The sequence below is a fragment of the Ctenopharyngodon idella genome, chromosome 10 (assembly GCF_019924925.1).
Source record: "Ctenopharyngodon idella isolate HZGC_01 chromosome 10, HZGC01, whole genome shotgun sequence".
Lineage (NCBI taxonomy): Eukaryota > Metazoa > Chordata > Actinopteri > Cypriniformes > Xenocyprididae > Ctenopharyngodon > Ctenopharyngodon idella.
This window is the reverse complement of record NC_067229.1, coordinates 16,621,892-16,649,688: the sequence shown is the minus strand read 5'-3', so window position 1 is coordinate 16,649,688 and position 27,797 is coordinate 16,621,892. Positions and strand designations below refer to the sequence as shown.

At 38.6% G+C, this 27,797-nt stretch overlaps 1 protein-coding gene across 2 annotated transcripts; it reads left to right on the top strand.

The window, feature by feature from the left end:
* The first annotated feature begins 1,546 nt into the window (after positions 1–1,546).
* col8a1b (collagen, type VIII, alpha 1b) lies at positions 1,547–27,797 on the top strand. 2 transcript variants are annotated; one of them, XM_051908471.1, is made up of 3 exons: positions 1,547–1,703; positions 23,274–23,562; positions 24,047–27,797. In XM_051908471.1, exons 2-3 carry the CDS (start codon positions 23,277–23,279, stop codon positions 25,951–25,953), a joined length of 2,193 nt encoding a protein of 730 aa, XP_051764431.1. In that variant the 5' UTR covers positions 1,547–1,703; positions 23,274–23,276; the 3' UTR covers positions 25,954–27,797. The 2 variants fall into 2 exon arrangements, with proteins under 2 accessions (XP_051764431.1, XP_051764430.1); XM_051908470.1 differs by lacking the exon at positions 1,547–1,703 and adding an exon at positions 11,741–11,893.

Here is a 27,797-nt window from a genome sequence, read left to right as displayed (position 1 = left end):
GCTTCTTGAAGCTTCTGAACTTTATGAATCTTTTGTTTCGAATTAGTGATTTGGATCTCGACTAAACTGCTGAAATCACGTGACTTTGGCACTCCGATTCACTGATTCGATTCTTAAAGCTCTGAAGCAGTGTTTTGAAATCGGCCCATATAGATATTGTTGAAAAGTGTTTATTTTGTTTTTTTTGGGCACAAAAAGTATTCTTGTTGCTTTATAATATTAAGATAGATCCACTGAACTCACATGAACTGTTTCAAATATGTTTTTAGCACCTTTATGGATCTTGAGAGTTTGAATGGCTTTGCTCTCAATAGAGTCCTCACTGAGCCATCATTTTTCATCAACAATATCATAATTTGTGTTCCGAAGATGAACGAAGGTCTTACGGCTGTAGAACAACATGAGGGTGAGTAATAAATGAACTAACCCTTTAACTCTGTCTATTTATACTCCTCTAGGCTTTAGATCAGTATGAAGTCTTGTTTTTGTGTTTCATGGTACTGACAGTTTTCTGAGTGGTTTCGTTGTTCCTGGTTCTGATTTCTGCCTTGTTTTGGATTTGGACTGATAATTTGTGCTTTGACCCTCTGCCTGTTTTTTGAACTATGACTGTGGATTGTATTTTCTCATTAAACTGCACGTGAATCCTCACTCTCTGTGCTCAGTGCTGTCCTTTCGTAACACTATCTTTATATGGCAGAAATAGTATGGTACTATACTACTATATGCTAGTATTTCGAATTAAGCCACTGTCGCTCACGAATCATTCACTGAACAAATTCTAAGTGCAAAAAGTGACTATGAATGAGTCATTGAATCATTTACTGAAACATTTAAGTGTACTTATGCAGGAATGAAACGCTTGCTCTGAGATGAACTAGAAAATATTTTCATTATTGACAGGGAAATAGACAAATTAACTGACAATATTGTGTCTAAAAATTAAGTTACTTATTAACTTATTGTATATATTAAACGGTACCAATATCACACTTTAAATGAAGTTTATCTTCTTGCGACCTCTTCACAGTCATGCTGATATTCAGAAACTTTATTGCTGCCATTGAATTGCTTCATGTTCTTGGTTTTAGTCTGTGATTTTGTAAATGATACTGATAATGAACATATACTGAAGGAAGAAAGGTTAAGATAACTTCCATAACAATCCGGAAATCAGCATCTCATTAATAATGAATAACTTCAGATCTCTTTGTCTTGAGAATATGAATGCCCCTCCTCTCTATTCTGATTTTTACCGTTTACCAGCACTGTGTATTATAAAAATACAATCATACAATATTAAAATAATAATTTTGGGATAATTTAATGTTTTATTTTACTTTATCAGTAGTTGTTGCTCCTCTGAAAAAAATACAAAGCATTTAAATAGCTTAAATAATTAAATATATTAGGCTACTGTGGGTAAATGTCATAACTGAACCAAATAGCTACTGCATCAACACCCTGGGTGGAGGCTTATGTGAACGTTTTTCTCCCTTTTTCTTTTTCCCTCTGCCCACCTCCTTTGAGGAGTTGCCTTGCCCCTCCTACCAGCTCATAAAAGTGGAAACCATGCTGCCTGAAGTCTCTACTACATTTCTCCTTCTGTCTTCTGGATCGCCGTCCTTCACTTCTCACTCAGAGAGAAAGAGATAAACAGAAGGCAGAGACAGAGAGAGGCCAGGACAGAAAGAGAGAGAGAGGTGAGTGCTGTACATATGTAATGCATGTTGTACATAAAAAAAAAAAAAAAAAAAAAATTGCTTTAAGTATCGATATTGATCTGAATGGGAGTGTACATGCAAAGGAAAGTAATATCAGTTCATGATAGATGTTTCTTGTCTGATCATGATGCAGCTTGTTCATTTTTCGGGTTATTCATCATCTTGAATTTGTCTAGATTGTGGAGTAGGGGTTTCCATTGTCTGGAATACCCTGTAAATAGTAAGGGATTTTAAAATTGTGATTTCTAGGCCTGAAAAAAAGTTTTGGTATTTAATAAAATATGAAAAATTATGGAAATATCTATTTTTATTTGTTTATTTATTTATTTTGTTATCCTTGGGTGTGAAATATTTCATTGGCAAGTGTTCTTTGTGAGTACACAAAAAATATTTTTTCAGTCACAAACATCTTGAAAAGTCTTGGAAAATTCATGGAAATTCATGGGAACCCAGATGATTGTTTATATTGATTATAAACAAACATTTATTTATTTTTTTTGTTTTTCATTTTTAAATATATTTTATTTATATTTATTTTATATCTTTATATATCTTTACTAATAAGAAACCCAAGAGGCTGTCCAAACCTTTTAAATTTTTTGATTTGATTTTGGATTGAATATAATGTGGATTCATAGACCCGATTCAATCTAACTCATATCCTGCTGCACACCACACCTGCTGTTGTGCAAGAGTCTTTATCCAGCTCTGCTCAAGGGTTTGTATATTTCTAGAGCCACATTCACTTTAGTTTCACTTTGATTTTCCTGGCACTGGGCATGGCTGTGAGCCGGAGGGCGGGTGTGTGTGATTTTTCCCTGCTTCCTACAGCGATCAGTGCTGGATGTTATGTCTCCAGGGTTCAGAAGATCCATTCCTGTGGGCACACGACCAGCTCTGGACACTGAGGCAAAGCTGTGGTGCTTGGCAACCGTTCTTCCTTCCCTCCCTTTCCTCTTGATCCTTTTCTCTGGTCCAGATGGATTGCAAAAATGCAGTTTTTTCCACTCCCATCTTGACATTGATTACTAAATTGATTAAAGGCGTAGTTCACCCAAAAATGAAAATCCTGTCATTAATTACTTACCCTCAGGTCGTCCCAAACCTGTAAGACTTTCGTTCTTCTTTAGAACACAAATGAAGATCTTTTTGATGAAATCTGAGAGATGTCTGTCCCTCCATTGACAGCTACACAACTGACAGTTTAACGCTTCAAAAAGTTCATAAAGAAAATCGTAAAACTAATCCATATGAATTGAGTGGTTTAGTCCAAATTTTCTGAAGAGACTCGATCACTTTATATGAGATTCATTCTCGTGTGTAACGCACGTTTGAGCTTCCGCAAGAGGTTTGTTCTTACGTGTCAGGCAGGTTCGGTTGAGTTTCTGTTTATGTTCGCTGATCAATGTGAATAAAAATTATGAACTTTTTGAAGCATCAAAGTGTCAGTTGCATAGCTGTCTGTGGAGGGACAGAAAGCTCTCAGATTTCATCAGAAAAGAACGAAAGTCTTTTGGGTTTGGAACGACATGAGGGTATATATATACACACAAATATATTTAACAAAAACAATAGCATTTTTGTTAAATATTAAATATCTTATTCAAAATTAAAGTACCAAGTACCTTTTATTACAAGAAAACTTTTCTGAATGTGTATATTTAACACATTATTGTATGAACAACCAGTTTGACTAAGTCTAACAAGCCTTAAAGGGTTAGTTCACCCAAAAATTCTGTCATTAATTACTCACCCTCATGTCGTTCCACACCCGTAAGACCTTCGTTCATCTTCGTAACATAAATTAAGATGTTTTTGATCAAATCCGATGGCTCAGTGAGGCCTCCATAGACAGCAAGATAATTTACACTTTCAGATGCCCAGAAAGCTACTAAAGACGTATTTAAAACAGTTCATCTGACTACAGTGGTTCAACCTTAATATTATGAAGCGACAAGAATACTTTTTGTGGACCAAAAAAACAAAATAAAGACTTTATCCAACAATATCTAATGATGGGTGATTTCAAAACACTGCTTCATTAAGCTTCGAAGCTTTACGAATCTTTTGTTCGAATCAGTAACTCGGAGCGTGTATCAAACTGCCAAAGTCATGTGATTTCAGTAAACGAGGCTTCGTTACATCATAAGTGTTTCGAAATTTCAATGGTTCACCACTGGGGGGCGTGACTTTGGCAGTTTGATACACGCTCCGAACCACTGATTCAAAACCAAAGATTCGTAAAGCTTCGAAGCTTCATGAAGCAGTGTTTTGAAATCACCCATCACTATATATTGTTGAATAAAGTCGTTATTTTGTTTTTTTGGCACACAAAAAGTATTCTCGTTGCTTCATAACATTAAGGTTGAATCACTGTAGTCACATGAGCTGTTTTAAATACGTCTTTAGTAGCTTTCTGGGCATTGAAAGTGTTAATTGCATTGCTGGCAATGGAGGCCTCACTGAGCCATCAGATTTTATGAAAAATATCTCTTTCCCCGCCAGTGTTTTTTTTTTTTTTTTTTTATAAAGTTGCCAGCCACCGCCAGCATTTTTCATCATTTAAAAAAAAAAAAAAAACTTTCATGGTCCCTAGAATATTTTGTTATATGAATATCTGAACATGCTATATATCAAAAGAAAGAACAGGAACTCTCCTTTTTAAAAAAAAAATTATACTAGCTTTATGCATTTTTTAACACTTCAATGTGGGTAATTTTAATAAAAAAAAAAGCAACATTTTGAACAAAAAGCTGAGAAAATCATGTTTTTTCAAAGACTATAACATGCATAAGCAATGCTTTTATTGCTTGTTTCTGCTCCTTTTTTGCCTGTTTTTGATCAGGAGATTCTCTACTCTTCAGAAGATGTGGAATAGTGCCCCCTACTGTATAACAGTCAAAACACGGAAAGCCAGAAAATTCCATCAATGGTGGGGAAAGAGTTAAGTACACGTAGTGAGTTTTTTTTTTTAACACATTTTGAGTTCAGTGAAGAACCCTTCTAAACGATTCTGATTTGGTCAGTGAGTAAATCATTAGATTCAATCATTCACTTCTGGTGTTTTTGTTTTGTTTTTTAGAACCAAATGGAACCAGTTCCAAATAAGAATTAGTTCTCTGTTCTCAAAGTTGTTTTGCTGCGGAGCATCTTTAATCTTCATGCAACAACCCTATGAACCTCACAACCCTGCTGTCTCTCTTTCTTCCATTATTTGGAACTTTCTTGAGCAGCCTGATTCATTAAACAGTCACAGACATAGCCTGACCTGTGAATATTCCTCCCTTAGTTTCCTATTAACAGATTGTTTTATAACTTTGTTTTTGATCTGAATGAAAACCATGCACTCTTACACAAATAGGAAACAAAGGAAATAGAAGGAAGGCAAGTCTTGCTTGAGATTTTGTAGGATTTGGGGTGGATTGGATCGCTTCTTTCCATAGAATTATTTTGTGATGCGTATTATTTGGAAAAAATCTATTTCTTTTTACTACTGTAGTTTGGATTATGAATGCAGCTATTGTACTGACCTCTATCCGAAGGCCAAAAGCTGTGTACCGTACAAATCTTCTCCATCGTAGACTATAGAATTACAGGTCTTCCCTGGCAGTAGTTTCTCATGTCAAATCAGCTCTGTACTGAAACGAGAACACCAAAATGTGGCGGACCAACAGTTCTCTGTTTAAAAAGAGGTTTGGCTCTGTGCTTAGATTTGGTTTCTAAGACGCCAGATATTTGCAAGGCTGACAAGGCTCAGGGCTAATCAAAAATTTATGCATTAATTATGTGTACTTTTCTTGGAAAAACTGGAAAAGCCCAAAAATCTGTGTCACAGAAAAAAAAAATAATTATCATCAGTGTTAGTTATCAGTGTCATTTACGATGTCTAAACCAAAATAAAAACATTACTATTAGGCTAATGAGAGAAATTGAACTGGTCAATCCATTTTATATGTATAATTAATGAGCTGTTGAAATTGTTGTTTCATTAGTTTTTTTTTTTTTTTTTTTCTAATCATGATTTTATCATTTACATTTGAGTTTTGACTTGGAAATGAGCAAATACTCTACTACAGGCTTCATCTCCGGATCAGTACACATAGTACATATATACACACATATACTATTTATTTGTTAAAACATTAAATAATAATATTTGTGCAGAACCTAATTAATATTCATGAGCTTAACATTTTTTATGTCATCACAACCAGTGTACAACTTGAAGTATCGCCCTACATGAGTGAAAAAAGTTATTACTTGAAACAAAATAAAAACTGAAATACAATAAAATATATATAAAAAATGTACATTTATTTTATTTTAGTTAAAAAGTTAAAAAGTTGAAAAGTACTAAAAGTAACTAATAAAACTTAATTAAAACCTATAAAGACAACAAAAAAAACAGCAACATTTTTGAAACTTTAACTGAATTTAAAATGAAAATGGAAAATATAAAAATAAAAGCTAATTAAAAATATTAATAAAAGCTATAAGAATATATTAATGATATTAAAATAATTCCAATAAAAAATATGTTTTTGTGTTTTATCCCCTTAAAACCCTTGGCCTCATATTTTGCTTGTTGATATGCAATCGATCTGAATGCTCAGTCTACAGAACATGCTTTGAAAGAGAAATGGATTTTATGTTATTATTTTATTACAGCATTTGACTTATCACACAAGAATCTTAAGTGTACTGCCAGAGTCTGTCTGGTATGAAAATAAGTTTTGGTACCAATTGCCAGAGATGGAAAAAAATATGATTTTCTTGAAAGATCTTTCCAAAGGAAATGTTAAAAAAGTAAGTATTTTTCTTGAAATTCTCAGGCACAAATTGCATCCATTCCATTTTTATATGGAGGAAACAGAGTGGCTTTCTGCTATCTCATAATGGTTCATACACTGCCCAAAATCTCCTATTCCCCATATAGACTAAAACTTATGGTTACATGAAAATCTTCCCTTCTACCTGGGAGAGAAGTGTGAGTTAGTGAGTGAGAGAGAGAACGTGTTTTACAGCAGGCAGCTGTTTTGGCTCACGGTCCGTTCTGTCAGCTGATTCTGCATTCCGCTGTCCTGAGGAATAACTGCAACTCAACCTCAGCAATATCATACCAGCACGAGTACTAAATATCATTATGATGTCTAGTTAATATTGTGTTACTTATGAGTTAATTCATTATAAAAATACAAGGTTTCTTTTTGGTGTATGAGTAGGGTTATGTTTTGGGTTAGTCAGTAGTATTTTTAACTAGCTTAACATATATATATATATATATATATATATAATAATAATAGAAGTTTTACAGTATTTAGATAAATTATTAAGAATAAAAATTCCAAAAAGGCTTTTTGTAGTGATGCCATAGAAGAATCCTTTTTGTGCCATTGCCATTAAGATCCTTTCAGTGAACAGTTCTAGCTTAAAGAACCATTTTTCTTTCTTAGTGTAAATAACATTTTTAACATTCTACAGAACCTTTTTCCACTATAAAAAAAAAACCTTGTGTGCAGTTGAAAGGTTCTGTGGATTCTATGGAAAGGTTCTTCATGGACTCATAAGTGCCAGTAAAGAACATTTATTTTTAAGAGTGTGGGTAAATTTGTGTGTGAGAATTGTAGCTACGTCTGTTTCATGGGAGAAATGTCTTGAAACTCTCTCTCACTCTTCCCATTTCCAGAGAAAGCAAGACCTGTAGTAATTGGTAGGGTGGGAACACGGAGTGGTGTGTGGGTGGGTGAGTGTGTCTTTTGGCATCTTCCGCTGTATACTGTCGGCACCTCATTATCACGGTCATGCTGACTGTAAAGCTTCGTAAGGTTGTTCAAATTCAGTAGCCAGATCCGAAAGAGAAACTCCAAAACACTGCATCATGAAACCATTTGCCAGCATTATGGAGAACAACACACTAAACCAGGGATTCTCAACTCTGGCCCTCGAGGTCCACTTTCTGAAGAGTTTAGCTCCAACCTTGATCAAACTGAAGAACTTATTTAGCTTGTTCAGGTGTGTTTCATTAGGGTTGGAGCTAAACTCTGCAGGAAAGTGGAGAGAACCCCTGCCCTAAACTGACCCTCTCTTAAAAAAAAAAAAAAAAAAACTTTTACATTTATACATTTTGCAGACACTTTTATCCGAAGCAACTTACTGTACATTGCATTTAAGGATTTTATCAGTTCATGCATTCCCTGGGAACTGAACCTATGACCTTTGTTTTTCTTGCGCTATGCTTTACTGTTTGAATTACAGGAATGCAACTTTAAAAAAATTATAATCACTATTTTAAAAAAAACAAAAAACAACACTCATTTGCATCTGTTCCATCTCATTTAGTTTATTTAGCATGCTAGATGCTTTTTGTCCAAAGTGTCTTCTGGTAATTTTATTATTTATTATTTTATTCCATCACTCCTAAGCAAACTGTGGGAAAAAGTGCAGGGTTGCCTTTTTGGCTCATGAATTTCCATTACTTTTCCATGGCCTTTCCATTCATTTGTAATTAACTGGATAATTTTATAGAGATTTCCAGTTGTGTCACATAATGTATGTGAATTCAAACTTATTTATACTTTTTGTTTCCATTAAGATGATTTGATCATGCTAGCTTTGCTTGTAAGTTTTACACTCTTCACATTCACAATGCATATTTTAGAGAGCATAAGTAGAAAAATTTATATTCAGTATAAAGATATTCATGATATACAAGGTTTTATTAACTTTTCCTTTCAGCGTTTTTTTATTTTTTTTATTTTATTTTTTTTAAATAAACTTGCCAGCGAGCTCTAGCATTTTTGATAATGTTCACAAAACTTTTAATGGCCCCAGGATATTTTGTTGTATAAATATCTGAACATGCATGTGGGTAAGTTTCATAAAAAAGCTGAGAAAATCGAGTTTTTTTTTTCAAAGACAACTTGCATAAGCAATGCGTTTATCACTTGTTTCTGCTGCTTCTTTACCCATTTTCATCTGGAGATTCTGTACTCTTTCAGAAGATGTGTAACAATGCCCCCTACAGTATAACTGTGAAAAGACGGAAAGCCAGAAAACTACTTAAATGGCGGGGAAAGAGTTAATTTCCATAAATTTACCAGGTCTGATATCTTTAATATTCTGATATTTACAGGTTTTATTTGAACATGGGAACACTGAAAGTGTCTCAATGCAAAAAGATGAGTCCCCAGAGCAGGTCCCCAAAACATTTGGACAAACTTTTTGACACAAACCTTAAGGGCCCTATTTTAACGATCTAAGAGCATGGTCTAAAGCACACAGCGCAAGTGCACTTAGGGCATGTCCGAATCCACTTTTGCTAGTTTAAGGACAGGAAAAATGGTCGATGCGCCCGGCGTATGGTCTAAAAGGTTTGTCCCTATCCTCTTAATGAGTAATGGGTGTGTTTTTGGGTGTAACGTGCAATAAACCAATCAAAGTCTAATCTCTCATTCCTTTTAAAAGCCAGTGGCGGTCGCGCCATGACGGATTTGCTATTTACATGATCGAAGCGGAAAAACTAAATGCTTCTCTAGCGAGGAGACGGATCTGCTCATGTACAAGGTTAAAGCGCGCGAACAGACCATCTATAGGGAAAAGCCGGATTCCATTTTATCTTTATGCACACAATAATAATCTTTTACATTGAAATCCTTTTATTTTTAATGTTTGGCAGGTTTGTGTGCTGCTGCGCATCCCTGTGTGTGTAATAAGCAGAGTGTACGTGCGTTGTGTACCCGCCTATAGCCGCATATTACTAACACGCTCTTTAAATAACAAAATATATATATATATATATATATATATATATTGCGCCATTGACTTTAGACCAGGTTTCAGTTGGTCAATGGGGCAGTCTATTTTAGTTCAAAATAGCTCAAAATAGCAATGCGCCAACAATGCACCTGAGCACACCTTGTTTTCAGACCAGCACGCCCATGGGTGCATAAATGGGAGCAAATGCATTTGCTATTTAAACAACGTGGTGCAGGACGTAAAAATTATAACTGTCGGGCTGAAACTATAGCAAAAAACACTTGCGTTGCGCCTGGCACCGCATCGCACCGGCTGTATGATAGGGCCCTAAGTTACACTTAAAATTGTCAGAATTTTATTGTGTTTTATAAAAATGAATCAAACCAACATTTTATTTTGTAATAATTTTAAACTAACACGTCTATGTTAAATGTTTTGCTGTAAATTGGACACAGAAACCAAAAGCAAAGGATTCAGAGGTGAATATGCCAAAATAATGTAAGGCTGAGCATATAACCTTCTTATCATGCCAGTATCAACTATATGGTTGACACCCAGCATGCTCTTCTTTATTTGTTTACTGTGAATTGATGTGCACATCTGGAAGCAGTCAGAAAAGTAGGAATGGAAATTTGATTATATTAGAATCGGGGCAGGGCGATAACAGTGCTGTGGCATAAAACCAAGCAGACAAATGCTGCGGTTGTAAATTTTGGCCAAAAAGAGTGGAAGAAAACATTGCTTGCTGCTTTCTGCAGTGGATGTGCAGGGTTGCTGTTGTTCTGTCATGCTGGTCCTTGTGGTTTTGACCCTCGCCTGTCAACATATTTCTCATTTGACCTTTGGCTTCAGCACCGAAATCTGTACTATAGATTTTTCTGGCATCACTGAACATCTGATGTAGGCCAGAGGGAACAACATGAGACGCTTGTTTTAGCCTTGTGAATTTGATAAATAATCATGGAGATTTGACTGGGCATGGTTGTGAACACAGTTGTTGGATTCAGAATGAACAGAAGCTTTTATGAGCCATGTTTTTCCCTCATGACCTCTCCTGAAATGCTTCTCTTGAGATTTTTTCGGTATCTCATTTGTGATTTATGTGGATGCAAATGAGAACTATTGATTTTGATATTCTATGTCACTTTACAAACATGGCCAGCAGTAATTGAGAAATGTTCAGATGGAATGAGACTTTTGGATATAGAGGACATTGGACAGTTGTTCACTTTGACTTGCCAATCTTGTTGAATACAGAGAAAGAGTTGTTTTCCTAAAGTTACAGTTCTAGGCTGAATGTAGTCAGCACTAAGAATGACACAAAATCCTCTGAAAACAAATCTCTGGGTGAAGTTATAAATTCGAGAGGCCTGAGGAATGAAAATCATTTCTGAGGAATGAAGTGTCTGGGTTGGGTTCGGTGCCTAATGACTGAATGAGGGAATGAATGTCAAAGGTTGCAATAAATAGGAATGCCACTTAAAAATATGATTAAGGAATCAATTGTCTTTTGAATAAATATTTAGATAAATTATTTATTAATTTAAATCAACTGTTAAATTAATTTGTTTAAATTGTTGCAATAAAATAATACATTAGTAAATACATTTTAAAAGCATTTTTCATAAAGTGCAAAGAATTTAAAATATATATTTGAAAAGGTCATTTATTTATCTATTTTAAAAGTGATTACTCTTTAATATATTGATAATTGATTCTTTCAGTTTATTTTTAAGTGTCGCTCCTTGTCATCCATAATGAAGTACTGAATAGTCTTTCAGGATAGATTGTATTTCTTTTTATTCATTATTGTTATTAATGCATATATTAAATAGTTTTTAACATGATTAAATAAGGTTTCTAATTACATGCCTTAAAAAGGTGTGCACTCTCCCTGAGAGAAACTGAATATACAGTAGAATAAGGTTTGAACAGATGATATTGAAGAAGGTTTAGATATTTGGAAGAGATGGAAAGTATCTTTGGAGTCACAATCAACCTGGCTGAAAGCATCCCAAGAAAAATGGTTTATGTGTTACTTAGTCTTTTCATTCTATTCATGCTAGATCAATCAAGATCTTTGTTTACAGTACCTCACAAAAGAGAATCAAAGCTCTGGCATCCCACCCACACACTGATCCCAATATGTCTGTATGTATTAGAATCAAAAACTGATTCCGTAAAAAGAATTCCAACTTTTAAGATTTTTTTCCGCTCTCAATCAAACAGGATGCCCCCTCCACTCTGGGGTCGGCTTTCGTTTAGGCTCACGTTTTAGATTTTAGCGCAGCTGTCGCCTGGGTGCTAAAACGCCAACGCACATAAACTGAGAGGCTGGGTTTCCCATTCCTCAGAGTTTCAGGACATACCTGAAAGGACGTGGCTCTCAAGCAACAGAAAGAATGAACAAAAAAGTAAGAACTAAATCAAGTTGTTTGTGCCATAGTGTTCTGAAAATGAGAGCTTGACGATTTGTGGGCCTTTTTTGTGCATTGTGTAACTTGGAGTGTAAAAATGGCATCACATTGTGGCAGTCTACATTTTGGTGCTTTATTGGTATTATCTGTTTGATAATTTATGATTTTTTTTAAGATTTATGTTTTTTTCTGAACACTTGAATGCAAAACAGTGAATAGTGGCGTAAGAAACAGTGTTCATATCTGTTTTGTGGGCAGTTACTGACCTCTAGTGGTCGTACAACATGTATTACTTCTGTTGTAGATATGTTACTGCAAGCAAAAATCTCTCTTTTTAATGCATAATTAATTTAAGAAACTTCAATATGTTTTTATTTGTATTGCCTAATAATAAAGCCTATAGTTTGGCATAGATTATGTTAGAGATAATGTACAATCTGTTGGACATTATGGCAAGATGCTAGCTAGAGCTGAAATTAGATATATCAAGTCAGCTGTAAAGTATTGTATTTATATGTCATTGTTCTATGAAAGGGTAATACAGTCCTTTCTGTTGAAGGTTTAATGTGGCTCGTGTGAGGCTGATTTGAATTGTGAAGGTCATTCTTCCGTTAATTACTAGACACAAGTAAACATTTGACAAGCCCCTTTAACGAAAACCATTCAAACTCATTAGCAATCTCGCCACCGGCCTCGCTCCATTCTCGCGGCTCTCGGCTCCATCCTGCTTGCCACATTATTCAGTTATATTTAAAAAATATTGACTTTTCCTTGATCTGCTGTGAATTAAATGGACAATATAGTCTATTTATAGGCAACATGTTGTATTAAGGGCAGAAGGCATTGAGTTAAGTTGAAAAAGACTCAATAAAAAAGACTTGGAAGAGCTTTATAAATTGTCATGAAGAATCAAATCTTCCTTGAATTTAGGATTATTATTATTAAACTTTATTTACTATAAAAATATATGGCATCTTTTAGATGTTAAGACAACCTCCCCAGCCCAAAAAGACCATTTATTGAAACACAGCTGCAAAATAGCTTGTTCTGAACTTCCATAACTTGACGTGAGAAAGATGAATAGATCACTGTCCAATTCTGCACATTTAGTGGATAGATGTTTGGAAACTTATGTTGCCCGGTCAAAAGTGGCTAGAAGTTGGATAAATGTAATTAATACTAAACAAAAATATATGCAAGTTCACTAAACCTCACACTGTACCTTGCTGAATATATTAGAAAATGATTTAACATTAGTTATTAATGATTGGTTTTGTTGCAAACAATGAGCATGTTTACATGCACACCAATATGCTGATAACTACCAAAAACCAGTAAATGCGCTCGGCTCTCGCGTCTTTTGCAGTGTTAAAGATTTAAAAGTTAAAATCAACTTTTAAAAAATGCATCTCTAGACCTTTTATGACCTTACACTTATAAAGGAAAATGGTTTAACATGTTTATATAACCACACACGTTGTCGGCTTATAAGGCATTATCGGTTTAAGAATGTGCATGTAAACACATGCTCTCTCTAAGAGTCTTTTTGTACCTGCATCAGCAAATTATTCACAGAAATTTTAAGCAAACGAGTTTAGTTTGCTTAATTTTTTATTTACCTACTTGTTTATTTACTAATTTATATAATAATTTGGTAACACTTTAGATTACAGCCGGGAAAGTACTGCATAATTAAAATGATTTTACAGCGCAACTTTCTGTAATCATTGTGTACCTATAAAGTGCGTATGTGTAGGTATTAGGGGTTGCACAGACTAGTCGACTAGTTAACTTTAATGCTCTGCCATGATGCTTTAAGCTTGACATCGACTAGTCTTTATAGTCCACATTTACGCTCCGTTTCCAAAATGACAAAAAAAAAATACATACTCTGAGAGCGCTCCACAAGACATGTGTGATTATACCATCTAGATGTTTGAAACTGAACGGGAGAATGCACGTTTTAAACAGCCTATTGTATAGTTGTAAGTTAATCACTGTTCTAAACTAATGTGTGCTGCACTGTAACGCACAAACATACAGTCTAGCTAGCTCGTAGACTCGCACATCACGCACAGATCGCATGCACAGAATCATTCAGTAGTGCGGAAATGTGTTGCCAACAAAATAACTTAGAACCTGAAAAGTTCTAGCATATACACCGATCAGGCATAACATTATGACCACTGACAGGTGAAGTGAATAACTCTGATTGTCTCTTCATCACGACACCTATTAGTAGGTGGGATACATTAAGCAGCAAGTGAGCATTTTGTCCTCAGAGTTGATGTGTTAGAAGCAGGAAAAATGGGCAAGCGTAAGAATTTGAGCGAGTTTGAGCCAAATTGTGATGGCTAGACGACTGGGTCAGAGCATCTCCAAAACTGCAGCTCTTGTGGGGTGTTCCTGGTCTGCAGTGGTCAGTATCTATCAAAAGTGGTCCAAGGAAGGAACAGTGGTGAATCGGCGACAAGGTCATGGGCGGCCAAGGCTCACTGATGCACGTGGGGAGCGAAGGCTGGCCCGTGTGGTATGATCCAACAGATGAGCTACTATAGCTCAAATTGCTCAAGAAGTTAATGCTGGTTCTAATAGAAAGGTGTCAGAATACACAGTGCATCACAGTTTGTTGTGTATGGGGCTGCATAGCCGCAGACCAGTCAGAGTGCCTGGAATGAAGATGATACTGAGCTTCCCACTGTAATGGTGTGTACTCATGCTGAATCAGATTCAGAGTTGACAGCCATGCTTTCCCGGGTTGCTGTGCGCTCAGTCTCATTCTGAGCTTTTGTGGCTGGTGTCTGGGGGTGCAGTGCGACGCATAAATCGCCTAGCCCCGCCCCTGAGACAGGCGACACAAAGATGGGTGGGGCTGTTCTTCCCCCGGAGGAGGGCTGGGCAGAGAATCTTTTGAGTCAATTTCTGTTCCACCACTTTCCAATTTCTGTTCCACCACAGCCAGTGGTATCCTAATTCTCAATTAAAAAGCAGTTTCCTCTATCTCTGGGTCCCAAGAGGGCACAGAGAGAGCAGTGGACGGTGCAGAACCATAACGGGCAGCAGTGGTTTGAGAGTGCAACCAAGCCTTCTCACGCACACTCTGCCCAACCATGGAACCAGGTAAGTGTTGCACTGCACACTCAGACCCCGTTTCGGGCCGCCACGGAGCCCTCCGAGCAGGGTCCCTGCGCTCCACCTCGCTGCCCCACTGCGGGTGCGTCTGTGGTTCCCTTGGTCCTGCTTTCATGGTCTCTGTGACCCTGGCTAGTGCTCCCCAGCCCGTCTCGCTGGCTCCTTCGGACCATCAGATTCATGTAGCAAATTAGCTTAAGGGAAATATTAATAATTAATCATAACTTGTTATAATTGATTATGAATATTTTGATCAGTTAATACAATTAACTTGATGTAGCAGAATTAATACCACAACCCGTTCGTCGATTAATTGTTAGCGATATTATTTATTAATTTTAAGGAAAAAGTACTTTTCATGGCCAATGAAAAAAATTTATTTCTTTGAATTATTTCTTTAGAGCGTGTAACAAGACCAGGAATCATTAAATTGACTTTGTTGCAAGCAGAGAATCAGAACCAAATATTGCGCACAAGTTTTATTAACTAAATCCCGAACACAACTAATCTAACAAACACAGACTCACAATCACAGGTACATGGGTAAAATGAAAGTGACAGAATGAAGCCGGAAATGGGAACAGGGAATGGAAAAGAGTCATTAAACCATGAAAAGAACCACCAGTCTCTAATTTCAAAACACCTCATTAAGAGGATTTTACTGCTTATCCTAAACCTCTGTTTAGTTAAAATATTTGATACTTGCATGGCCTTCACAGTGGAAGGAGTCTGTTGTTCTGAACAGGGTCTTGTTGATTCCGTGAAACGATGGTGTTGAAGTTGCAATCGATTTCTTCTGCGTTTAATGAAGAAATGGTGACGAACTTGCATGGTTAGTTTGACTCTTGTAGTTGTGAGAAAGTTCTCTCTCTCTCTCTCCTGGGTAAGCACATGGCTGGAGTGCAGGTTGAGGGACAGGCGCAGGGCAACCAGGAGAAGGAAGTCAGTCAGAGGAGGAGTGTGGAACTGTGCGTGGGCTCTTTAAAGTCTGGGGTCTACTATATACTTACATTTAAATAAATCATTTGATACAATGCACTTATTGTGTACATACATGTTTTTACATTGGACTTATATTTTAAAAACACCTGCATGTAATTACGTCTGTAATTAATTTCTGTAATTACATTTATAATTACACTGTTGACCCATCCCTTACACCTTAACCCACCATTAAACCTACCCATACCACCAAACCTGTCCCTAACCTTACCCGTATCACACCTCAATAGCAACAAAAGTGTTTTGCAATTCAATTTGAACCCAATAAGTACATTGTACTTATTTTTTGATGTAAGTACATAGTAGTTAAGGCCACTTAATATAAAGTGGTACCAAGTCTGGGAAAAGTCACTCTGGTTGTTTGTCTCCTAGAGTGGTCGTCATTCCACAGCAGATGATGTAGAAGACAGTAGCCAAGTTCAGGTCTCTGGGTTTGTGCAGCAAGTGTCGAGGCAGCAGGTGCCTTGACAGTGTCACCTGTTAACCTGAAGTCAGTTCATTTGGGGCAGGTGTTTGCTTGTGGTTACAGGAAGTGGTTAGGGGTCTGTGCAGCATGAAGACTGTTTTAGACTGACCTAGTGCTGGTGGCAGGGGGGCAGCAGGTGGTTGTTATCCTCTGCTAACAAGAAGTCACAAGAAGTCTGAAGGTTGGAGCGTTACTCTGCTTTTGTGGCAGTGCCGACTTAAGTTGCTTGAGCTGCATCAGGTGAGGAGTCAGAAGCTTGTCCTTAGCAGTACTCCTCTGGTGAGTCCTGTTCAGGGAGCCATTTTGCTTGTGCCAGCAGCCCCTGTAACTCTGAGGCAGGCGTGTCCAGCTGTCCTTGTGCAGTCTCCGACTGACACCTGTGAAGGGTGTAAAGGAGGATGTTGTTGTCAACCGCTGTTAGTCATCCTGTGGTGTTTGCAGGTTGAGGGTGCTGTCTCCCATGGTGACAGTTCTTTGCTGGTACTGGGCTTGCTCTGTCCAGCTGCTCTCATTGTTCAGCAGCTGTCTGAGCCTTTTGAAGTCTTTTGTTTCTGGTATAAGGCTCAGTCTCTAGCTGGTTTGTGAGGCTTTGGGCACATCTCCGCTCCTTGCAGGTCTCTGTGATCTGTTATGTGAGGTTGTTTACCTTCTGTTTCAGATCCATGAGGTGGGCTAAGGAGATGATGGTCTTGATCAGCCCAGTGTGGCTGTAACTCTGGCTTGGGTCATGTGTCATTGGTCCTCTTCTCTCATTGTCCCGTTGCGTTTGGCTCTGGTGCCGTAGGTTGTCAGCAGTCCTGGGTGGAACGGTGTTACTCACAATGGCTAGTCAGTCCTTTAGGTCTGCCATCTGTGAGGTCAAGCTGAGCATCTGCAACATTTTGGCAACCTTGTGGTGAGAGTAAGGGTGAGAGACTAATGCATGACCCTAAAGAGTTCAGAGCTAAATGTTTTATGGGTCAGCTAGAGATATAACATACAGCTTTGGACATACCTTGCTAGTGAAGTGTGTCTTCTATGATTAATATCTTAGTTGCAGATGTTAGGATGCTAAGATTTGTGTGGTTCTGAGAATGTTTCTGAAAGGGTTTAAGCTGAGGTTTAATAAATGACTTAAAATGGTTCTTATGGTCAAATTATTTCTCAGAACCTTCTGATAGCTAGCAAAAGGCTAGATCTCTTAAGTGAAGAAGAGGTGGAAAAGGAAAAAGAACAGCTTTCCTATTCAGATAGAAATTCTCTGAAATTGGGAAAACTCAAAAGCACTAGAAATTAACCGTTAGATTTGCTTTGAACATCACTCCATAGTTGGTCGCAGCTGCTGCATGTTCAAGACCACATCATGGGCGTGTCCCTGCATAAAGTTTAGTCAAAGTGCTATTGAAAATTCTCAACATCTACAAGAATTCTTCTCTAGCTAAACAGTTTACATGTAATTAAATTTAGATTTAATTAACAAAGTAACTGCTAATTTAGATGAACAGGGTTCAGGAAGGAATACACTTAAAATGGTGAAGGTGAAATTAGCTGAGAAGAATTAAAGGTAAAGAAAGAGAAAGTGAGAAATCAGAAACCAGAAATGGGGTTAAAGGAGACTGTTTTAGTGTTTTTAATGTTTTCACTTTACACAGCATATCCACAAGCTGTGGTTAAAGGCTTCAAGTAAATGATGCTAACCACTGACTGTTTAAGTTATTGGTTAGCTTAGCCTAAGCTGAAGGGCTGTTAGTTTGGGTTAGCTTAACCAGCTCAGGTGGTTTGCTTACACTCTGGCGTCAGGGTGATGTATGCACTATTTGGGATTAGTGTTCCTGAGTCATTGTCATGGAAACCAATGCGCAGCAGTGCCAATTCAAATAGTATATAGCAAATGTCTGTATGTTTCAAAAGAGCCATGCATAGTCTGTTGAAATATGAGGCTTACACATTCATTCAAGATTTTCTTTCAATCAGTAAAATTCAAATTTTACTAATGCAGACTCTTGCTTTTCTGTGAACACGTTTTCACCTACTTTAAAAGTTTTATGCCCTGTGCTGACTAGGAACTTTTTGTAGAGTGGTCTTGCATTGGGGCCATGCTGGGTGCCTTCTGGTGCCCACTTTGGCTTCTGGGTTTTGCAGTTCAAAGTCAGTGGGGTCTTAAGAACCATTTCTGAGGGGGCCTTGTGTTCGATAAAGTCAAGTCAAGTCACTTTTATTTATATAGTGCTTTTTACAGTGCAGATTGTGTCAAAGCAGCTTTAAAATGAATTAAAAGGAAAATAATTTTTAGAAAATAGTGTCATTGTCCAGATTCAGTAAGTTCAGTATTGATTCATTTCATTGCAAAAATCATTAGTCATTAATTTAGTTCATTTATCTACACAGCAGCTCTGGAGAAAAAAGTGATCTCATCGTCCAGCTCACTTCAATTTGCATTGAATAGTGTCAATGCAGGCAGATCAAAAATATTGTTGAATATCAAGTTTCCCCAACTAAGCAAGCCAGAGGCAACAGCAGCAAGGAACCCAAACTGCATCAGGTGACAAAAATGGAGAAAAAAAAAACCTTGGGAGAAACCAGGCTCAGTCGGGGCCAGTTCTCCTCTGGCTAACAACCAATAGTGCATGATTATGATTCAGGCAGCATTACAGGTCAGAAGTCAGATTGGGATCGGAACAGTCAAAATATTTAATGCAGTTCCATCTGATTGAAGATCAGATTCATCACACCGGTATGGAAATGGTTTTGTTGAATATCTGTGCCACTGGCTGTCATGTCGATGAGGCCTTCACAGGCGATAGTTGACACAATCTAGCTGATATTTCAGGGATGCTTTGTGGTCGTGTCTAGGCACAGGTCCTCCATCTGATTTGGATACGGCCCGGATCCGGCTGACTACGGTAAACCTTGGGATAAACAGAGATACTAATATTACCGCAGATGCTATTCTTCTTATGATGTAACGAGTACATTGGGTGTTATAGGAAGTGTTCCCGGTTCCAGCTGACCTAATTTATGCAGCCTAACTATCCTTTAACGGATGTGAAAATATAAATTGATAATGTGTTATGTGTATGCCAGGTTAAAGAGATTTGTTTTTAGTCTAGATTTAAACTAACAGAGTGTGTCTACTTCCTGAACAATGCTAGGCCTTTTGTGTCAGGTCACACAGTTGTTGAATGGGCATTGCGTGGGGGCAGGCTGTACTGCCTAGAAGGTGACTAACTGGTTTCGGAGGAAAAGGTTCTTGAAGCTGGTTTCCTCCTTCCATCCCAGGTTCGACTGAGTCTGTGGTAGTGACATCGAGACTTTCAGATCTACCCTGCTTGGTGTCTAGGGCAGCGCTCAGTCTGCTTTCAGACTTCTGGGTCTGAGAATTCCTTTATGATGGCTTGTTTCGGCTCCTGCTAGTCTGATTTGAGGTTTTCTGGATGCTGAACCAGAAACTCTGGGCTGGATGTGATCCAGAGCAGAAAGAGTCTATCTTGGTGCTTTACACTGGTCAAAAACTGCAGGTGGAATTCGATATCTCACAGGTAAGTGTGGACGTCGTGGTCTCCTGCAAGCTCTGGTGTGAATGCAGGGATGTGTCTGGCCATTCGCTTGGGGTCTTTGAGTGTCACTTCATGTGCCGTTTCAGGGTTTGTTTGTCTGAATGAATCCTTTTCCTTCTGCGGTTGCAGAGGCTCTCAGGAAACTGGCTGTTGCAGTGTTAAAAAGAGGGCTTTGGCTCCTCCCCCCTTTATGCAGGGCTGGTGGAGCTTGCATTTGTTCAGCATGGTACATTTTTCTTGTGGGATCCATTTGCAGTTGGAGTGTTTCGATTCTCTTTGGACCACATCAAGCTTGTCTCTAATGCTGCCGAATTGCTGAGTCAGTGTTTGGAATTTAGCTCTGGCTGCACGCAGATGGCCTTCAAGGGCCTCAGCTTTAGCATCTCTCTCTTTAAGTTCAAACAGTTCTTGGAGTGAAAAAAAAATTCCTTTAAGTAAAAAAAACAAAAAGGTCTTGTTTGGTGGTGTTATCCAGCTGCTCTCTGTGCTCAGCAGCTGTCAGTTCCTCTTGAAGACTGGTGATCTCCTTCAGTTACTCCACTCTGTCAGGGTCCTTGCATCTGTCCTGTGCCTTCTCACGCTGAGCGGGGGTTGGTTCTCTGTGGAACTCTGTGACTTGCAGCGCTAGTTCATTTACCTCATGTTGGAGCCCCATAAGACCATGGGCCAAGGAGAAGATGATGTTGGTCAGCTCTTTATGGCTCAGGCTGGGTGTCGGGTGTCCGCTTGTGTTGCCATCTCGCTGTTCCTTTCTCTGCCATTGCAGGTTGTTGGCTGCTTTGAGCTGAAGGATGTCCATCACACTGCTCTGCCAGGTCTCCAGGGGGTCCTGGGTTGCAGGGCTGGATGTCTGAGACATACTGGCACACTTGTGGGAACACAAGAGAGAGATGGCAAAGGCAAATGCAAGTTCATACAGAGGTCAATGTGTAAGGTGTGAATAGCTGATGTGGGGCAGCTAGTTTGGTGAACACAAATAAGGAGTTTGAGTATCTTTGTTGACGGTTGTCGCTTCAACTGATGACTGAGCTGGTACATGTCGTCAAACTATTTCTGAAAATACTGATGGTTCTTTCCACAGGTTGTCACTACGAGGGTAACAAATAAAACAAAACTGAAATAAAAATAAGATGAAATTAGAAAGGAAAAGGATCTCCAACGGCAGGCAACAACAACATCCTACTCCAAGCCCTTCACCCAGCGGCCATTCAGAGGCTGCACAAAGACGCCTGGACATGCCTGTATCAGACCTACATGAGCTTCTAACACTAGTAAGAGAGCTCCTTGAACAGTACTTACCTGAGGAGTACTGGAAAGCACAAGCTTCTGACCGCTCACACAACACCACTCAGACCAGCTCAAGTCGGCGCCACCACACTGCAAACTTCAGACTTCTTCTGACTGAGAGCAGAGGCTACAAACACCTGGTGCCCTTCAGCCATCAGCACTAGGTCAGTCTGAAACTCTCTTCACACTACAACTCCCATAACCACTTCCTGCAACCACAAACAACCACCTGCCCCACACCAACCAGCGTCAGGACAACAGGTGACACTGTCAAGGCACCTGCTACCTCGACACCTGCTGAGCAAATTTAGAGACCAGAACCTTGCTACCAGCTATGCCAACCTCCAGCCCTGCATGCCAGGTGTGTCTGATCTTCCTGCATCTTTGTCATCGCTCGCTGTTGTCTACAGGACGGACAACAATGTGCGAAAGGGTGGATTGTAATGACTGGATCGATCAAACACACAATTGTAAAAGTTCACAACCCCTGACCCATGCAGTGATGTCTGGGTTCCCCACTAAGAACTATCACCATTTGCTCCCCTCATACATTTCAAAGACACTTGGGAGACAGTGCCTGCTCAGAAAAAAAGTACAGGCTACAAGAAGCAGACATGTCCCATAGAAATGGAGTCCTTTCCACTAATTAATTGAAAAATCTGCCTAAATGAATGAACATGCATTTCCCCAGTACATTTTGTGTATTATTACTATCTGTATATTGTTCTTTTGTAAATTGAATATTGTTATGCATGCCTGATGATAGAACTACTAGATAATGTAGCCCATATAGGTGGTGTCTCATATCAAAATACTTTTAATACTGTTTAATGACTCACACTTTGGTGGACATCACCATCTCATGGAATGCACTGTATGTTTGTTACATTTATCAGAGTATAAATGGAGACAAACTGCCAGCTTACTCCCCTCATGCAAATGAGTTCACTTTCAAACAAAGGAACTTTCCCACTTGGAAATTGCACCTTTCTCATTGGTCAAGCCAAAACTCAAAGGTGTGACCTCTTTGGAGCTTAAAAGCCAACACAATGTTCCCTCCTGGCTCTTGCTGATTCTACTGATTGCAGTTTATGTCAGACCTCACCTGGCCCCAAGTTGGCGCAGCCGCGCTGGCAGGCCTCATCAGCAAGCCATGCACAGCTTCCTCGACCACAACAGGGTCAAATTAACAGAGCAAGTTCGTCGTCATTTCTTCATTCAACACAGAAGATATTGATTATAATTCAGCACCATCGGACCGAACCATCAAGAATTTCTCCTGAGACTGCATTTCAACAGCTAAGGCATTTGCAAGTATCGTACATTTGAACACTAAACAGCGATTTAGTCTTAAGTTGTGAACCCCTTTGTTAACAAAGGTGCTTTATTGTGAGAAACTGATGGTTCTTTCAGTTCATTAAGTGACTCCTCCCATAGCGCCGTTCCTCTGTTATGCTACGGTTTCATTCACTTCCACTTTCTCATTTCCTGTGTATGTGTTTAGTTATGTGTTCGTGATTTAGTTAAATAAACTTTTGTGCACATTCTTGTGAGCTGATTCTGACCTGCTTATAAACCAGTGTCAATTTAATGATTTGATCACAGCTACATGCTAAGAAAGGGTTATTTTTCTGTGGCCACGGAAAATATCCTTTCTGAAGAGTTGATCGATGATCAATACTGAGTGTTCGCTGGACGGACAGATTAATTGATTGTAATATTAATTGAACTACATGAAGTTAATTCGATTAACTGATCCAAATATTTATGATTAATTATAACGAGGTATGATTAATTATTCATATTTCCCTTTTGAGCTAATTTGCTACAACAATGTGCTGCTTGAGAAAGGCATAGAAGTGCTTTTACTACATTTTTTGTGTGGGCCCTTACTGATAGCTTTGTTGTGTTTTCCCAAGATTGTTAAACTTCTCTCCTATTCTCCATTCCACAGGACATGGCTGGGCCTCTCCTCTCTGCCCACTTGTTTGTACTGGTGGAGCACTTGTGTCTGCTACATCATATCCATGCAGGAGCATTTTATGGACACAAGCCACTGCCCCAACAGCCTCTGCCTCAGTTACCTCTCCTGTCACATGGCAATGAGGGGATACCCCAACACCATTACCATGGAAAGGAAATGACACACATGCCATATGGAAATGAGATGCCTTTGCTTCCTCAGTATGGAAAAGAGCGTCCACAGATACCCATGCACATGGGTAAACCCATTGTAGGAAAAGGTTGGTATTTTTGCTAATTCTCATAATTTTGTGTGCAGCTTTCATTACATCATATTCATTTAGAGATTAGATGGAATATTGTTACTTTTAAAAATTCATTTTAATGAACTGTGAAGGTAATGCTGACAAATGGTAACTGACAGAAAGCAATTTTTCAATCTTTTTGACCTTATTAACCTTTTAAAAACATCTGTCATCCAATTTTATTTATTTATTTTTTTTCCTGGAGGGTGGGTGTGTCATTTTTGTGTAGTTTATTCATAGTAAATTTCTGTTTAATCTCATTTTAGCTCTACTGTATTAATTTATTAGGTTAAATACTATTAATTTATTAGGTTAAATACACACTATATATATATATATATATATATGGAATATAATTTGATCCAAGAATCCAGAAATACATTAATTTACTTATTTATCCATTCATTTTATCATCCAGACATGCAAATAATCTGTGTGAGTGTTTCTGTACTCTTTTTAGGTGAAACTATTCCAAGAGGAGAGAAAGGTCCCCCTGGAGAGACTGGTCCAATGGGACCTCCAGGGCCACAGGGACCTCCTGGACTTCCTGGCCATGGCATCCCAGGACCTGGAGGTAAACCTGGTCCTCAAGGTCCACCAGGATTCCCTGGAATTGGAAAGCCAGGAATGCCAGGTTTGCCAGGAAAACCTGGTGGTATAGGTTTACCAGGACCGAAGGGTGAGTTGGGGCCGGTTGGTGGTGAAGGGCCGATAGGAATGCCAGGACCTCCAGGTCTTCCAGGACCACATGGCCTACCAGGTGTGGCAAAACCAGGTGGACAAGGACTTCCAGGACAACCTGGTCCTCGTGGAGAACCTGGACAAAAGGGATTCCCTGGGATCCCTGGTCTCCCAGGGCCAAAGGGTGAGAATGGGATTGGTCTCCCAGGACTGCCAGGTGTAAAGGGACCTTCTGGACTTCCAGGACCACCAGGTCAAGTAGGACTACCGGGAGTTGGCAAGCCAGGACTGAATGGACTACCTGGGGCTCCTGGAGGGCAAGGTAAACCTGGTGCACCTGGAGAGCCAGGATTGGCAGGAGTCCCAGGGGAAAGAGGACAAATAGGACCACCAGGACTACCAGGCTTTGGAAAACCTGGTTTGGATGGTTTTCCAGGGAAACCGGGTCTCCCAGGTGGAAGGGGCGAACCAGGTCCTTCTGGTTTACCTGGGGGCCCAGGCTTGCCTGGGTTTGGCAAGCCTGGATATCCTGGCCCTAAAGGTGAAAAGGGGCATGGTGGTTTGCCTGGCCCTCAAGGCCCAAAAGGTGAAAAGGGTCATGGTGGCCTTACTGGAATGATTGGACCACCAGGGCCAAGTGGCCTCCCAGGTCCTCCAGGTCTGATGGGACCCCCTGGAGGCATTGGTTTCCCTGGTTCAAAAGGAGAGGGCGGTGCAGTAGGACCTAAAGGACAACTGGGTCCAAAAGGTGAACCAGGGCCCCCAGGACATCCAGGCAAGCCAGGATTCCCAGGAGAATTGGGGCAACCAGGACCTAGAGGCTTACCTGGTTCCTTAGGACCTAAAGGTGAAAATGGATACAAAGGCTTACCTGGCCTACCTGGAGCCCCTGGGAAGCCTGGTGAAAAAGGAGAAGGTGGATTTCCAGGAGAGAAAGGTAATCCAGGGCCCATGGGAATCCCAGGATTAATGGGTCCAGCAGGACCAATAGGCCCACCTGGTCTACCAGGCCCAAAAGGGGAATATGGCGCACCAGGAAAACCTGGAATCCCAGGTGAGGGAAAACCAGGGCTTCCAGGCCCAATAGGTCCTCCTGGTATACCTGGAATGGGTGGGCCCCCAGGTCAACCTGGAATACCTGGTCCTCCTGGCCCACCTGGCCTACCTGGACCTCCTGCTCAATCTCCATTTTTCGGGCAAATACTTCCCGAGACAGGTCCTGGGCTAGATGGGGCAAAAGGTTATAAGAAAGAAAAGCCTGGAGGAGCCATTATTGGTAGGAATGGCTTAGAGATGCCAGCATTTACAGCTCAGCTGACAACCCCATTCCCTCCAGTTGGGCAACCTGTTGTCTTCAACAAGATTCTGCATAATGGCAACCAGAATTACAACTCTCAAACCGGCATTTTCACTTGCAAAATACCTGGAATTTACTACTTTGTCTACCATGTTAATTGCAAAGGAAACAATGTATGGGTGGCCTTATACAGGAACAATGAGCCAGTAATGTATACATATGATGAATACAAAAAAAGTTACCTGGATCAGGCATCAGGGAGTGCAGTGCTGCCCTTACAAGTTGGAGACACTGTTCATGTTCAGTTACCATCAGACCAAGCTGCAGGACTTTACGCTGGTCCATATGTCCACTCATCATTCTCTGGGTATTTGTTATATCCCATGTGAATATGTGAAAAAAGTCACCTATATAAAATCAATGCTACATTTTTCTTAAATAAACTGTGTATGTACCATCAGTACAGAGCCACTTTTTATATCTAACAAGGTAAGAAATTGAGAGTTAAGTCATAGAGATTCAGTCGGGTATGTTTTATAGCAGACTGTGCTACAGTGGCAATGGAACTTCATATAATATACAAGAGAATGTTAAATACATGTTTTAAGCATACACATAATTACATAATATAAACAGTCTTTTAACATTTTAAGGTATTCATTCATCCATACGGTTAGCACTTTGTTAGAACTCTTATCACATTATTTATTTACATATTTCCCATTGTTTGACAGTATACTGATTGTATATAGATGGGTCACATTGACTACATATCAGTGTAAAATGATGTGACATTGGGACTGTCATAATGAAGAATGTTCAGATTGATGGATATGCACTATTTTTCTGCTGTCTTAGTAGTTTCTCATTGTGCCATCTCAATGAACTTCAAGAGAGTATGTGAGCACATAGGATTTTTTTTTTTTTTTTAGATTTTGCTTTTCAATGATCTCAGTAACTAACCAAATCAGTAAAAATACATATATGAAATGTCCTGAACCTTACATTTTGGTTCTTTACACGTAATTGATTTGAGTATATATTTGAGTATATATCATTTTTTAACAAAATAAAACTCAAGGGTATTGATTGTTAATGAGTACAGTATATCGGTATTTAAAAGTCGATAAGGCAAGTGTTGGGTTAGTTACTCTAAAAAAGTAATTAATTGCTAGCTACTAATTATATCTTCAACAGTGTAATTAGACTAATGTATTAATTCTTTAAAACTTATACTTAGAAATTACTTATAACTAATTACTTTCTAAATCCTATACAGTATCACCATTGACCAGTTGAACAATACAAGGATGGACATGAAACTGCTCTTTTAATTCTTTCAAATAAATAATATAAATTTCATAAATTATTCTTGAAATGACCATAGTATTTAAAAGGGGGAAGTTTACGTAAAAAAAAAAAAAAAAAAACGTACATACATTTTAACATTAGACGTTAAATTTTGATCTTAAATCCACTTTTTTTAATATAGAATTGTTCTATAGTCTATACAGTATTTAATGCAATTACATCAGAAGTAACTGTAATTAATTTTTTTTAAAGAGTAAATTAAAGAGTAATCCCTTACTTTTTAAATTAATTAAATTGCAGTAATTAATTACTTAGTAATGAGTTACACCCAACACTGGATAAGGCCACATGAACACTTTAAACAGTTAAACAGAAACAATCTTAGGAACCTCTCTGTAATTTATTTTTAGTTTTACTACTGAATGACTAAATTTGTATATGTGCAAAAGAGATAGTGGGGCACAAAAAAGAATTTATTCTTTGTTTTTAATTTTTGACAATGGTGCTGAATTGTTAAACAAATATGGAGTAAAGATTTTGGCCCGGTTTTACAGACAGGGCTTAGATTAAGCCAGGATTAGGCCTTAGTTCAGTTAGGACGTTTAAGTAGCTTTTATAAACGTACACTAGAAGAAGAAGAAAAAAAAAAGAAAGAACAAAAACATTACTGGTGTGCATCTTGAGACAAAACAATGGCACTGACATATTTTAAGATATGTCAGTGCAAGTTACTTTTAGTTAAAACAGCTCAAACATGCATTTTAGTCTGGGACTAGCATAAACCTTGTCTGTGAAACCGGGGGTTAATGTCATTGTTGTTGTTTTGTTTTTGTTTTTTAATTAACTGAAATTGTGTGAATTTGTAATTAGGGAATTTCACAAAATAAATAAATAAATAAATAAAGAATCCGTTTTCAATCTT

Coding starts and splice junctions, on each gene's coding strand:
- col8a1b (XM_051908470.1), top strand. Junction 23,563..24,046: donor TAAACCCATTGTAGGAAAAG/GTTGGTATTTTT, acceptor TACTCTTTTTAG/GTGAAACTATTCCAAGAGGA.